The sequence below is a fragment of the Procambarus clarkii genome, chromosome 52 (assembly GCF_040958095.1).
Source record: "Procambarus clarkii isolate CNS0578487 chromosome 52, FALCON_Pclarkii_2.0, whole genome shotgun sequence".
Classification (NCBI taxonomy): domain Eukaryota; kingdom Metazoa; phylum Arthropoda; class Malacostraca; order Decapoda; family Cambaridae; genus Procambarus; species Procambarus clarkii.
The window spans coordinates 21534665-21549680 of record NC_091201.1 but is presented as its reverse complement, the minus strand read 5'-3'; the positions used below and the strand labels follow the sequence as shown (position 1 = coordinate 21549680).

The 15016-nt window shown below is 46.6% G+C and overlaps 1 protein-coding gene across 1 annotated transcript in view; it reads right to left on the bottom strand.

The window, feature by feature from the left end:
- Positions 1-15016, bottom strand: part of LOC123763674 (integrin alpha-8) — a 293676-nt gene that overhangs the window by 101080 nt on the left and 177580 nt on the right. The window contains 3 exon segments of the mRNA XM_069304445.1: positions 3246-3411; positions 11849-11999; positions 12001-12031. Coding sequence (XP_069160546.1) covers positions 3246-3411; positions 11849-11999; positions 12001-12031 — 348 coding nt within the window.

The following is a 15016-nucleotide window of genomic DNA, read 5'->3' as shown; positions in this document are numbered from 1 at the left end:
TCCTTGTAACATCAAGCCACTCTCCGAGGGTATAAAAACTCAAGAGGGGTCCAACGGGGCCCAATGCTTGCAATTCAACCCCTCATCCGCCCCGGAAACCTCACCCCAAGGACCCGGGGTCGAGCCCTGGACAGGCTTGGAGTCAGACTGATGACCAGGGTAAAAGCACAGAAGAAGGGGATCCACTGGCAAGACCCAGAATTCTCGGCAGGAGGAGCAGGCTCGAATGCCTCTGTCCCAGACCCGAATGGGTCAGCCCCCGAAACTGCTCGAGTCTCATTACCAACTACACCCTGCTCCGACTCCGAAACCCTCAGTCGGTTGGGAGCCGGAAGCAGAGGGGGGGGGGGGGGAAAGGTGCAGGATGAACAACAGGAGAAGGACCAGGGAGTGCGGACTGAACCAAAGTCGAGGCAACTAACGCCCTCAAGTCCGGGTCCCTATATTCAATGTGGGACAGCTATGGGGCATCCAGGTTGGAAACCTACCTAGCGCATTGCAGCAACCTAAACCTAGCATGCAATATGGATGCGGTCTGTACCCTAACAGTATTGTCATCAGAATAGTACTGGAGAACAAGCAGAGAACACAACTTGCAGGATTCCGGGTCAAGGGTGTTATTGACCCAACAGGCAGCATGACGGAGGAAAAGAGGCGATTGTCACCCCTGAGATAAAGGCACACAGCAACCTTCGAACCCGCACATGGTGGGCTGGGACTCTGAATTCACATCCATTGGTCCACCGAGCCCTGACAGGGTTTTCCAGAGCCCGTAGGCTGACTGGGCTATTTAGGCTACGGGAAGCCTGGATAAGGTGTTGCTAACCGGTTTAGACCTAAAGCTAACAAGGGGGAGATCAAAACACTGATACTACTGCAAAGTGTATAATCGCAGTGGCCTAACAGAGGGCCATCAAAACATTATAGGTGGAATGAAACCACACCAGGCAGACCCCCTCAACCAGGCAAAAAGAAAACAAATGAAAAGAGTACAAACGTCTCCAGAGGAAACAGGAACCGGGTCCCACGTAGGTAGGTAGGAAGCACAACACCTTGACGCCCAAACCAAAATGATACCACTCCCTACCCAAGGCCAAACAAGGGCCACGAAACCCCAGTTGGCCCCAAAGTGTGGGTTAAAGGGGGCACGGGATCCAAATATGCCCAAAATATGCAATAAATGAAAACTAGTTCAATTTCAATCAAACTTTCTTGAGTAGTTGTATATGAAAAGGGTTTCATCTGGTCAAAGTCTCAGCTTCGTAGCATAAATAGGGAGAAAAAAATATTGAAGTGTAAAAAAAAAATCAAAAATGGTAAAAAATTAACATCAAACACAAGTGTCAACTGAAATGATGTCTATGACTCTCAGCTATCACAATAGCATTTGATAAAATATTAATAATTAGTTTTATCCTCAAAAAAATCTAATTTTGTTTTTCATTTTTTCTTATTTGTTTATCGGACAATTTGCATGAAACTTATAAACTAGACTGCACGTAAGCCTATCTGTAAGGGTGCCAATTTTAGAAGAAATTGGTTGATGTCAATCTCAGCCACAGATGGCAGAACCTTAGACATTATTTTTTACGTATTTATTTTTAAGTAATATTAACGTTATCTCTACTCTTTAATTTTTATTCAGTTTACATGAAATTTGGACATTATATGTAGAGTTTATGCCTCCTAAAAACTAGTGCCACACTGTTTTCCTAAGTCCATTTATTGATTTTATAAATATTTATAAACATTTTGTTGCACAATTTTTTAGGGAAACTGAAAATTTGTATTTTTGCACTAAATACATTTGGGATAGAAATCTGGCAACAAAACCTTTATTGTATGCTAATGTGATATCTGAGTGTCATAGAAATGATTTCTCTTGACACTTGTGTTTGTAGTGACACGCTGAAAAATGTTGAAAAATCGTCTAAAATACGTAATTTTTTTCCTCCCTTTTCATTTAGGCTGCGATGCTGAAACTTGGACCAGTTGCAACCCTTTTTACATATAAAACGTCAATAAATATTGATTGCACTAGAACAACTTTTAATATCCTACCCAGTGTCCCCTAAATGCCGATCAGCAAGAACCCCCACGGAAATGGTTATTCCAAACGCTCCAGGGAAGGGAACCCTAACATGCAAGGGCAGTACTCATAGGGCACCTAGGAAAGAAAGCCCCTAAGTGCATGCAGGTCCGGCACTGATGAGGAACACCTGGCCACCACACACAACAACAGCAGAGGTCGCCACGAAGGCAAAACACCGCCTTGGAATTCTAGGCCAGAGAAGACGTCCGCCCCGGACCCCATTAGCTAGCAAGCTGAAGTGCTAGGTAGCCGGGATGGCGAGGTCAGGGGATCCACCCCTCCCCCTTCTCAGGGAGTGGAGGGGAGGGCTGCGTAGACGAGTGGCATGGTAGTGGAATGTGACGTTTCCTTGGTATTGGTATTTCCTTGGTAGTTCTATCTCTCTTTTCGGTTTTTAGTTGTTATTTTCTTACCATGTGGGGTTTGTTGTCGTTATGCCTAACTTTCTGGGTGCCTAACTCCGGTCAATGGCAGATAAGGAAACTTCCAACCAAAGGAGCGTTTTCAAGGGCCATTGCTTCCTGCAACCTCTCTGAAGGGGCCAGGTTTTGGCTCGTGGTCCCTGGTAGGTCGAATTCCATAGAATAGTGCCCCGTTCATATATTTCACACATTGGTTTGATTGCTCTAGGGAGCCATAGGGACTTCCCGTAGTTTTATAGTTTGGTTTTATAGGTGTATTTTTGGGAGTCAGGAATGGATTAATCCAATTTACATTATTCCTTATGGGAAAAATTATTCGATACTTGAACAGAAAGGCACTTAACATCCTTCTGGAACGAATTAAGTTCGAGTACCGAGGTATCACTGTCTATGTAGTGTGAGGTTCTGACAAAGGGAAACATGCCATCAAGACTTATTTTGCTCTTAGCCAGTTTTGATTTAGTATTTATAGAAACAGGATTGAAAATCCTTCCTAGCTTATCATGTTAGACTGATTTAACACTTTTGCGACATCTCAGAATGTGGCCTCGTGATATAGACAAAGATGCTGGAATTCGTATGAATGCACTAGGCCTACCTGGGTATGATAGGACCTACTTTACCGGGAAAAGATTGCTACAGTGTCAGATGTATGATCATCATCGTTATTAATTATTTTTTTCTGAAATACAGCAACTGGTTCCCTAAATAAATTTTGAAGCATCACTTACCTGCCTGATTTTGCAAGAGTTTTCGTATCTATATATTCCTCATAACCTTTAGTGGATGAATTTCCGAGTAAATTGTAAGGATTAATTTTGTCACCTGTATAGACACAGTGACCAGGCCTGCTTCCTGTGATGATTGGGTACTCCATGGGGTAAAGGAGATACTTTCCTGGTGGGAAATATATTCAGATTATTATAAGAGCTGCCACAGATTTTACTAAAGATATGCAAGATCTTTGCATAAATATTTTGAATCGAATAAATTGGTAAAATAATAGAAGACATAATAATATTAAATTGTCCTAAATTAGTAGATAAGGTAAGGTAATTATCAGGATAAAGTGCTAAGCCAATATGTCTAGTACTTATAAGGATTTAGGATAGGACAGAGGAAATGGTGCCCAACCACTTGGACTGGATGGTGGAGGGATGGCCTCACTTCTTGCAGATTGACATTCAGTTACCTGATACTTCTTAAGGAACATGATGTTACATTGTCCTATAGCATGTATTAAACACTCATATGGGTTGAGTGGGTGCAGGGGAAGAAGGGTGGGGATTAAATTGAACATGATGAAAATATGTGATCACCATCCATCCACCTCCAGAACTTAATATGGATGCCTGTCTGTCAACCCTGGCAGTATGTGCAGCCTGTCTAGCCTGACACTGTCTAGCCTGTCCAGCCTATCAAGCCTGATAGCCTAATAGCCTGTCTAGCTTTACATCTTGTTTTGCCTGACAGTATGTCTTACTAGTCTGAACTGACATCCTTTCAAGCCTGATAGTCTTTCTTGCCTGACACAATGATTTCCCTGATTTACTCATTTTATGGTGAATTATAACCCAAAGCAACAAACACATTTACCAAAATCCTCATAAAATTATGTTAATTAATAATACAGATAAATATAATATTTTTCTACAGTATTATTGGTATGGAAAATTTACCATGATTGCAGATAATTAAAATTGGAAATGTACCCATTTTATAGTGTCATATGACCAAAAACAAAAGACCAGCATTAAATGTAATGAAACGCCTGTTTCTGGGTTAGCCTCGGTGGCTACCTAAATCTATCCAAACTGATAGTATTAAAGAGAGGCACCTTGGGTTACGAATTTAATCCATTCCAAGAGATGGTTCGTACACCAAAACTTCGTAAACAAAAACGAATTTTTCTATAAGAAATAATGTAAATTTAATTAATCTGTTCCACAAAAACAGAAATATTAACATAGAGATACATTTTATACAGAATACTACTCATATTTTTACTATACCTTTACTTTATTGAGGACTGTTGTTGGTGTATAGAAGAGAAGAAAAGAAGAGAGAAAAGAGAGCACCCAGTCTATAGACCAGGCTGGCTCAGGCGGCTCATGAGCAGACAGGAGGTTAAACAACACTTGAGAAAGCTTGAGGAACAGAGCCGAAGTGACATCCACCACTGAAAGCAAGCAGAAACATCTCTGCCAGCGCCGAACAACTAAGAGGCAACAGTTTTCGGCATAAGATGATGGTCCTGAAACAACCAAGAGAGAAAGGACAAAACAACATGATCGGAAATCGAAGCAACCTATGAAGAGACAAAAAGTGCCGAAAGGACCGCCAGGAAACTTTATACAGTCGTCGAGACGAAACTCGCAGGTGGGACACCATCAACGAAGCCTCCTGATCACCATACACGTGGTGATAAACCTGTGTCAAAAAGTCCAGACGCGAAGAGCATAGGAGAATATCGAACCAGCCACTTACCAGACTGGGCCAATCTGCTGAAAGAGGCGGAGCCGTGGGAAAACCCTCGGGTTCGGACACCGAGCAAGTAGTGCCTGACACTAGGACTGGGCCGGCCACCAAGAGGCCAACAGGACTACCCTCCCCTGGTAAGTCTCCAAACGAACCAGGATTTAGAGCAAGAACCGAACTGGTGGAAAAAGATACATGAAATCCCACCACGACCTGTCCAGTGTTAAAGCATCAACCAGTTGAGGAAGGATGCCGCATATACCTGAAGACGCATCGACCAAGCCGACGCGAAGAGGTCCACGTTCGGGCGCCCGAATGTTCGGCAGAACCAACGGAACGAATTTGCGTAGACCGTCCATTCCGTGGACAGGGGCATGAAACGGGTCAGGCCGTCTGCCAGTACATTAGGGCACTCCCTGAACATGAACCGCCAGGAGGGAACTATCAGGAGAAAGCGCCAAACCATTACGACTATATGGCTTGGTGCTAGGAGAGCTAAGTCCCCGAGAACTGAGCAGATGAGTCATAAGAAGCGACCAGCCTCAAAGAGCCAAGGACTGCATCGAACCACCACGGTTCAGACAACGAACCACAGTTGAGCAGTCTGAATGGGGCTGCACTGTCGATCTGCAAAGGATTTGAACCCCTCTGAAGAAAATGCCACACTGCCGCGAACTCCCGTGCCTCGCTGTGAGCCTTGCGGAAGGACGGAACCCACCGATCCTGGCAGGCCTGGGGAGCTCTAATCACAAATCCCCAGCCGAGAGATGTGGCATCCATGAACACATCGAACACGGAAAGCTATGAAAGCGATAAGCCTGTCGCTCAACGACAAAACTGAGCCAGTCCCTGAACCCATGATGACTCAGGACGTGCCAATATGTGTCCTGGAGATCCAGGGACACTATCTAGGCACCTGGCTCCAAAAGCAGCCAGACCTGGGACAGAGTGGTCTTCTGAAGAGAGGGGCAAAAGACACAGGGGTTCAGATGAGACAAGTCTAGAATGAAAAGCAGCTCGGCACAGTCCTGGTTCGGAACTGGAAACAGGTGAGAAACCCATCTGAGGAACGCTGTCGTTTCGACCACATCACCACACAGAACACCACCACCACTATGGACAGCACTGCTCAAAAGGTTGGAGCCAGTCAATCGATTGCACCAAACACAATAGCCTCTGAACTGGTGTTGGGTAGCCGGCGCGGGATGTCTGGGACCCCCTATCCCCCGGCAAGGGGGGGGGGATGGAGTTGCACAGATAGCAACGTGGCGGCTGTGGTGACGTCATGCTTGTTTTCGATTGGGGAGTTCGGCTTTCGGTTTGCAATTTTTAACCAGCTAGTAGTTTCTTTTGAAATTCCTACCTTTCTGGGTGCCTAACCTAGTAGATAGGCATAGACTGCTTCTAATTACGCGGAGGTGTCTATAGGCCATTGTTCCTCGTGCCTCTCTGAGGGGCCAAGTTCCGGCGCTAGTCCCCGGTAGGTCTAGAACTCCATCGATTGACTGTTGCCACGGTCTAATATATACACATCAGCCCGGTATAGCTCTGGGGAAGCCGAAGTTGTTCTCCACAGTGAGTACCTAATTTCATCCTCATAGTTTTTTACCTAGTGCTTCACACTCGCAATTGTATCATATGCTACTCCAAAATATGTTCAAATCATATAACTTTACCCTTGCAATGACTGCCATCATCTTATATCATCGTTGTTATGTTGAACGCAACTTTTACTACAATGTACCAAGTAATAATAGTCAAATTATGCTACAATGTACCTGACGAGAATCCTCAAATTTTACTAAAATGTACCTACTAATTTTCTTCAAATTATCCTACAATGTACCTGTTAACTTTTTTCCCTTTTGCTACAAATTACCTACTTAAAATTATCTGTTAGGTTAAAGACCTGCCCGAAAAGCTATGCATGTTAGTGGTTTTACAAGAATGTATAAACATCAGTGTTAAGTACTCTCATAAACCCATTGTACCGTCTTGTATATAAATAAATAAATAAATAAATAAATAAATAATTAAGGTGGAATTAACAAGCCACTGCAACTCTGAATCCACTAACACCATATGGGCCAACCTCAGGGTATCCACGCAAGCCATAAATCTATATAAATTAAAATGTAAATGTTCATTTGTTCAAAATCGCTAATCTCCGAAAGTACTTCACCATTGCTTTGAAATTTTCACAAAACGCTCCATTCACCTCCAAGCAGGTTTTTATATACATACTATATAGATGTCACGTCTGTGACGGTAAAAAAAACATGATTTTTTCTGAAATACTGTGTTTTTTGTGTTTTTCATGTGAGGGAAATCTTCGCAACCTCTTTACCGATGCCTTTAAAATTTTGACACAACGTTGCATTCGAATAGGCGCGTATTTTTATATATTTTCTGTATACATGCCTCACCTGTGACAGGAAAAAACATGCTATTTTTGAAAACAAGCGCCATCTGTTGGACATAAGGGCAACACACTGTAATCTTCGAAAGTTCTTCACCAATTGCTTTGAAATTTTCACACAACGTTGCATTCGAATAGGCACATCTTTTTATATGCTTACTATATAGATGCCACCCTCTGTGACAGGTAAAAACATGCGTTTTTTAACAACAGTGCCATCTGTTGCACATAATGGCAACATGCACGCTATACTAAATATGTCACGAATTCCATTTCAATATTTCTGATTGCATTGATAAATTTTATTTTCATAGATTTCGATTTATTTTATTTTTTAGTGAATTATTTTGTGTGACATTGTGTTGGAATTGAGCTGTATTGTTTACCATACCATTCATTTCGTATGTATAAGTATAGATGCCACACCTGTGACAGGTAAAACTATGCATTTCTTAAAAAAAACAGCGCCATCTGTTGCATGTAGGAGCAACACACATGTTATACTAGATATGTTACAATTTCATTTCAATGTTTCTGATTGTATTGATAATTTGAATTTTCCTAGATTTTGATTTATGTTCATTTTGATTTAAATATTTTGTGTGAATTGTGTTGGAATTGAGCTGTGTTATTTTCCACACCGTTCATTTCGTGAGAATAGTTTATTTTTATATTGTTTTCATATTTTCATTTCATTTTTTAACTTTTTCTTATATTACAGTGAAAGGAGTATCAGATCACTTGATGTTCCCAATTTTCTGATGGGAACATCAGACCATTTGGGAAGGCATCGGACGAGGGAGTGGGGAATGGTTGGGATGATGAGGGGACGGAAGTGAGAGATGGTGCAGAGGACGAGGGGACAAGAGAGGGGGAAATGGTGAGGAAGGATGAGGTGATGGGGGAGTTTGGGATTTGGGGAGAGGGGTACAAGGGGATGGGGGAATGGAGAATGGTGGGAATGACAAAGGGAGTGGGGCATGGTGGGGAGGACAAAGAGACAGGGGAGTGGGGCATGGTGGGAAGGAAGAGGGGATGGTGGAGTGCGGGAATGGTGGGAAGGAAGAGGGGGATGGTGGAGTGGGGGAATGGTTGTGAGGCCGAGGAGACGGGTGATTGATGGGGAGGACTGCAGGGGAGACTGGGAAGGTTGCTGTGGCTCAGCAATGCACATGCGTTGCTGAGCCACAGCAACGCGTGGCCGGGTACTGCTGGTAACGAATACAGGAGAAACAAACCCGTTAAGTGGCTGCTGCCTGATTAACCTCTTGTCTAGAAGGCTCTGCTTGAATCGAGATCCAATGAACACAAATGTCGCAGGCCTCAGGATTGAAGGTATTATCCACCTAACAGGCAGCATGGTAGAGACAGTGAATAATAATCGACGTGTAGCAATGTCAGTGGCCATCCTTTGAACTCTCAAGTAGTGAGCGTAGGCTCTGTGAGTCAATCCATAATGATCCCTACTACAGGCTCACAGGGCTTGCCCAGGGCCTGAAGATAAGAACGAAGCAAAACACCCAGGCACTTGAGATGATCACGTCTTGGAGAGTTCTCTTCGAGAGCTGATGCCACAAAATGCGTGAATCTTGCAAACACATTCATGTGAAACTAACACTAAATTTGAAATGATATACAAGCAAATATTTCAAACACAGGATAGAGTCCAAAGGAGTTGCGTGGTGACTACCGGCCAGGTCGGACGTTCCTGAGTTCTCTCCACTCCTGGCTAGTGTTTACGTTAGGTGATTGCTGGTTTGCCCTGCTGCTGGTGGTGTGCCACTGACAGGGTGACGTTTGACTTAGCCATGGGGACTTCTCACCCTCCAGTGAAAAGGACATTGTCGGCTGGTCTGGCATTTATGGTGCCGGTGGACCATTCGTTGGTTGGTGTCGCCCTGGTGGACATGCTACATGTGCAGCTGTCGGACCTGGTGGGCGTCCAGCTGCTTCAGGGCAACCGTGCTGTGGTCAAGTTCCGCCTCCAGGCTGCCTTTCAGGCGTTTCTTGAGCGATGTGAGGGGCGTGTTTACCTTCTCCCTGATACTGCTGGTTCTGTTAAGGTGGTGAATCTTAGTGTCACCTTGATGTCTGTGGCGGTGCATGGTGCCCCCTTCGAATTTAACGACGACTTTTTAACCTCCTGTTTTGAAGGATTTGGGACAGTGTTAAGTATTTGTTGGAACAAGGTCCTTGCCGGGCACTGTGTTGGTATGCTTGACGGCTCCCGCATCCTGACGATGTCGCTGAAGTGTAGTGTACCGTCGTCGATGTCCGTGTTGGGTTACACGCTCCGCTGCCTGTATCGAGGTCAACCGCGCACCTGTTATCGGTGTGGTCACGAGGGTCATCTGGCTGCAGCGTGCGACGTGGGAGCGACGGGTAGGGTGCATGTTTTTCGTGCGGAGGATTTTCCGCCCCTGTTGCATTTGGACGGTTCTGAGGATGGAGTGGGTGCTGTGCCTGAGGCACCTTATTGCCTGTCTGCTGCTCCGCCTGCTTGAGGCGAGTTCTACGGCCTGTGCAACACATCTGGTACCTTCTGTGGCCCCTGGGGTTGTTGAGCCGGTGTGTGAGGGTGTACGGGGCCGTTCGCCTGCGCTGCGAGTAGTGAGGGATGTCCCGGTGGAGGTTTATGTCCCACCCCCGCCTGTGGATGTGGTACCGGCTCCCAGGGACGCGGGTTCTGCTGTTTTGGAGGGGCGGCTTCGGCAGGGAGAGGTGCGTGTCGTGCCTGTGTGTGTTCGCGACTGTAGTTCTGCTCTTTCCATCCCTTTGCAGAAGCGGGCACGTCAGTATTCTGAGCCTGTTTCTCGGGATGATGTGGACAGTGTGGGCGATGTGGCCTCTGTGGGACTCTTCAGACGGTGCGGGTGTAGGCCTGTGTGGATGTGAAGATGGTGGTCGTGCCTGCGGAGGGGCCTGCTGGGGTTGGTGTGGTGCGGCCTGTCTCGAAGCGTTCGCGGCAGGCTCGGAGTGTGTCTCCCCTTCGTGGTGTGCCTTGGGAGTTGGTGGGGGAGTATGGTGCTCTGGCGTCCCCCGCCGTGGATGTTGGTGCTTTGTGGGGCTCCGAAGTTGCTGCCTGTGCCCCCCCCCCCCTCTTGCGTTTCCTGCTATTGGATCCCCGCAGTGGGAGATTGCCCCTGATGATCGGGAGCCTCGACGTGGAGTTGCGGAAAGATGTGCACCGAGGGGCCTCGGCTCCTGTGCCCAATGTTGTGGTCGATGCCGTGCCTGCATCCCCTGCGGTTCCCCCTCCTTCGTTGCCCCGGTCTGGGGGAAACCTCGTCCCGACTGCTGGGGTCGTGCCCTGTGAGGGTCCGGTGCTGGGCCCTTATCGGGGTGCCCGGGTGCTTCCGATCCCGTGGTGCTCATCCACTGTCTGGGTGTCGCGGGTGAAGGAGTTTGTTTATAGGGTGCCGGATAAGATGTCTCAGGCGAAGGCACCGCCTGGTGGTCGGGTGTCCCCTGACACGTGGGTGATTTGTGATGCGTACTGTTTGCAGTTTCCGATATACAAGTTTCCGGAGAAATATTAGTTGACGTCTTGCACACACCGCTACGCCGTGCGTGGATCAGCTGCCGCCGTGAACTTGACATCCCACCCTACTGGTGCAGCGAGTCTCCCTCTAACGTCCGCCTCTGTTTTCGTCGCCACTCCTCTCTCTATGGCCCGACAGATATAACACTTTTGACTTTCTTCTCCTCCTCAACGTCAATGCATCTCCCGACATCTGTCCTGGTGCAGTCAATGAAGGGTAAACCCTTCATGCAAACTGCACCTATTCTCAAGAAGAAGAAGAAGAGTCCAAAGGATCACCAATATTTATCTAGGAAATAGTTGGAACTTGAAAGACTGGTGACTCAAGGAGTGGTCCAAACAATTGGACATCAGATGAAGAACTGAGGATTGTTAATATAGGGAGATGGTAGCTCCTGCTGGTGGTACCACCTAGTGATGGCCAATTGTAATTGTGGGAGGGGAGGGGGGTTCGAACTAACTACTGGGTGGATTGTTTGCTGCTTAATTCCTTTATTTTCTGTGAAACTTGCAGTTGTCTGTTTTGTTACACTTACTTTCTGGATGTTTCCATAGGTGAGGGTCACCTTCAAGCCCCCTACTACCCGTGCCTCTGTGACGGGGCCAGATTCTGACTCTGGTCTATGGTAGGTTATTAAGGACTCCAGGGGCTGATGTGACTCATGTGTGTGGAGCTACCTCAGTGTAGATAGCTTCAGGAAGCCACAATTTGGCTCTTTCAGAAAAATTATTTAAGGCCATACTTGATACTTCAAAGATATTGTGCAGGAAGCAAACAATCAATTGAATGTTACTCAATTATTTAATTAAAAAATAGTAAAAAGAAGTATTAGCAAAGTTAAGGGAACAAATTACACATTTGCATATTTTGTCTGATTCAATAAATTTGTTCTTACCATCAATTTTGAGTGGCCACATTAAAGTAAATTCTGTCTCATAGATAGAAAATTTATTCCTGTTAAAGATCTTGTACTTGTGTTTGATTTCATACCCAAGCTCTTCCTGAGACGTGGCTTCTGAAGGTGCTTTGAAGTAGGAGGAACTGTTAGTAGTATACGACGCCTGGAACTGAAGGCTCTCTGTTGGTGCAGATATCACATGGAATACAGCATTAGTATACTGTTTTATAAGGTGAAAGCTAACAAACCAGCGTTGAATGTAATGAAACACTATTTTCTGAGTAGAGCCCCAGAGGCTCCTTAGAGCTATTGGACTGATATTAGCTAATATTAGTACTGGGCTTCAGATTTATGGAGTTGTCATGCTTACCAGGAACTTCTAGCCTGAACATGATCCCCTCATAGAGGCAAAGGGAGCAATGGCTTACGCAACTCTTATGTATAAAAGCACTGAGATCTGCCATCAACCGGGGTTGAGCACCCTGTAAGGTAGGCGCTTCAAAATAAACACCTCCTCATAGAAATATTGCAACCTATGACCGACCTGAGGCTTTAAACTCCCCCCAAAGGGGAAAAAAAATCTAGCAAGCAACATGTCATCACATCGGACGCTGCTCATTCGTGTCGACCCCCCCCCCCCCCCCGCGAGAGGGAAAGAGGGGTCCTGGCCCACTGAGCCGGCAGCCGGAAAATCAGTTTGAAGGCAGAAAACGGAACCAAAACCCGCTGACAGGGGGAAGGGTGCCACAGAGTAAGCCTCGAGGGCTCTATCCAGAAAATGGCGTTTCATTACATTCAAAGCTGGTTTTCTGTGGGGAAGCCCCGTCTGCTCCCTGGAGCTAACTACCCAAAGAGAAATAATAAAGAGACTTACCCGGAAGGCGGCTGCACCACACAACCCATCACGAAGATGAGAAAACTGGATGCAACCGCCGACCCAAGGCGACACAAGACCGCTGAGGGCCGATACATTAACGAGGTAACGTGCAGTCAGGACCCTATTCGATATCCAAAACCCCTGTGCCCGAATATCCGCCCAAGACATATTGTCAACATCAACAGCCGAAGCTGTAAATTTACGAACATCAAGGGTGCGAGGTAAGACTGCAGACTGGCTTGACTTAATAACCCTGCGGACGAAGTGGCATCCACCCCCAGACGCAAGTTTGAGTGACTCCGCAAGCGCCGCACAATATTAGGCATCAGTATTCGGATGCGTGTCCTAAAAGAGCAAAGAAAGAAAACACGATCCGAGACCGAATACAACTTACACAGGGAAAGAACACCGCATGAAACCAAGGCTGGGGGCCAGAAGGAGAACCCTTCCTCAATAGGACTCGAGCTGAGCTAGAGCCCGAAGCAACAGCTGAACCTGCTGGGAGCCCAAACCAACCAATCGTCGAGGTAGGCCAACACCCGAACACTTAAGAGACAGACAAACCACCACGACCCGGGTAAGATGCGTGAAAACACGAGGTGCCAGATTCAGCCCGAAGGGAAGGCAACGAAAGCGGTAAGCTTGCCGCCACCACGAAACCTAATCAGTACCTGAACCCCGGATGAATAGGGACGTGCAAATACGCGTCCTGGAGGTCTAGAGACACCATCCAAGAACCCGACACCAAGAGAAGCTGGACCTGTGACAGACTACTTATCCCAAAAGGAGAGGAAATGAATCCAGGAATTCAGACAGGACAAGACCAGAATGACTCAGATCCGCACAGTGCCGTTACTACACTGGACACAGGCGGGAAACCAACCTGATGGACGAGGTCATTATGACCACGCCCAAGTGCACCCACTCCAGGATGACCCGACGAGGTGAAGGGAAAGAAACCTGCCCCGGACCCCCCAGAGTGGGAGGAGCAACCCAATGCCATCGCAAGCCAGAAGACACGACCTGAAACGCCCACAAATTGTGGGACCAAGCGTGGGAAAAAGCCAGTCACAGTCTGGCCTTCCCCCCAACTGAGGGGAGGGCATCAGTGGGGCGACCTGCAAAAGGGCAGTCGATCCTTCTGAGAACCCGACGTGTGTAGAGTGAACATTGCGCCGACCAGATGAAGGCGGGTCGGGAACAGACTCAGGTTCAGAAACTGGCACCAAAGGCCCACCACGACCAGCAGATGCCGAAGCCCTGGCACGACCCTTCCGGGAAGCACGTGAACGCGCACCCTGGACAACCAACATATCCAAAGCTGCCTGGAGAAACTGACACACAACCAATTCCGAAACAGCAGAGGACAAAAGGGAGACAAGAACCTAAGAGCCAGGGCCCCACGCAGAATCCACAGAGAGGGCGTGGACAGCCTTTCGATAAGCGAGGGGAGAGGCATAAAACAAGGACACTGCCTCCTCGAGGATAGGCGCAAACAACTTAAGCAACGCCGCTGAAGTCAACGTAGATGACGACCTGGCAGCCATTACCTCTACATCCTCAACAAGCCAGTCTGAGGACCGCACGAAAAGGGAAAAGAAGCAAAGGACCGAAGTCAAATGTCCGCGAATGTGTAGATCAGGCAGGGTCAAAAGAGGCCCAAGCGCCCCAGCCTGCCTCTCTCCCTCAGCCCCGGAATCCACCCAATTAACACCCGGGACAAAGCCATCCCCAATGCCCTCTACCCTTGAAGAAAAGGCAGAGTCCAAGGGAAAAGCATCCAAGAAAGCTACTTGCTTGAAGGACCAAGGAGCCTTGGTGGGAGGAACCAGTTCAAATGCCTCAATCCCCGACTCTAATGGGGCAACCCCTGGAGCCACCCAATTCTCATCCCCAGCTAAACTCTGCCCCGACTCTGAAATCCTCAGATGTTTGAGAGCTGGAAGCAAAGGGGATGGAAAATCAACCCGTTCTCGCACTTGCTTATAGTCAATTTTGGCTTATTTAATAAGTGCATATGTGACATACTAATTGATTGTAAATATTTTAGTTTACCTTGAAAAGCTTCATAGAAAACACCGACCTCACCTAACCTTCTTAGTATGTTAAGATAAGCATCTTATTGCTTCTTAATTACAATTATTACTTAACCTATACCGTTGATAGGATAAGTAATAATTGTAAATAAGAAGCAATGAGATGCTTATCTTAACATACTAAGCAGGTTAGGTGAGGTCGGTGCTTTCTATGAAGCTTTTCAAGGTAAACTAAAATATTCACAATCAATT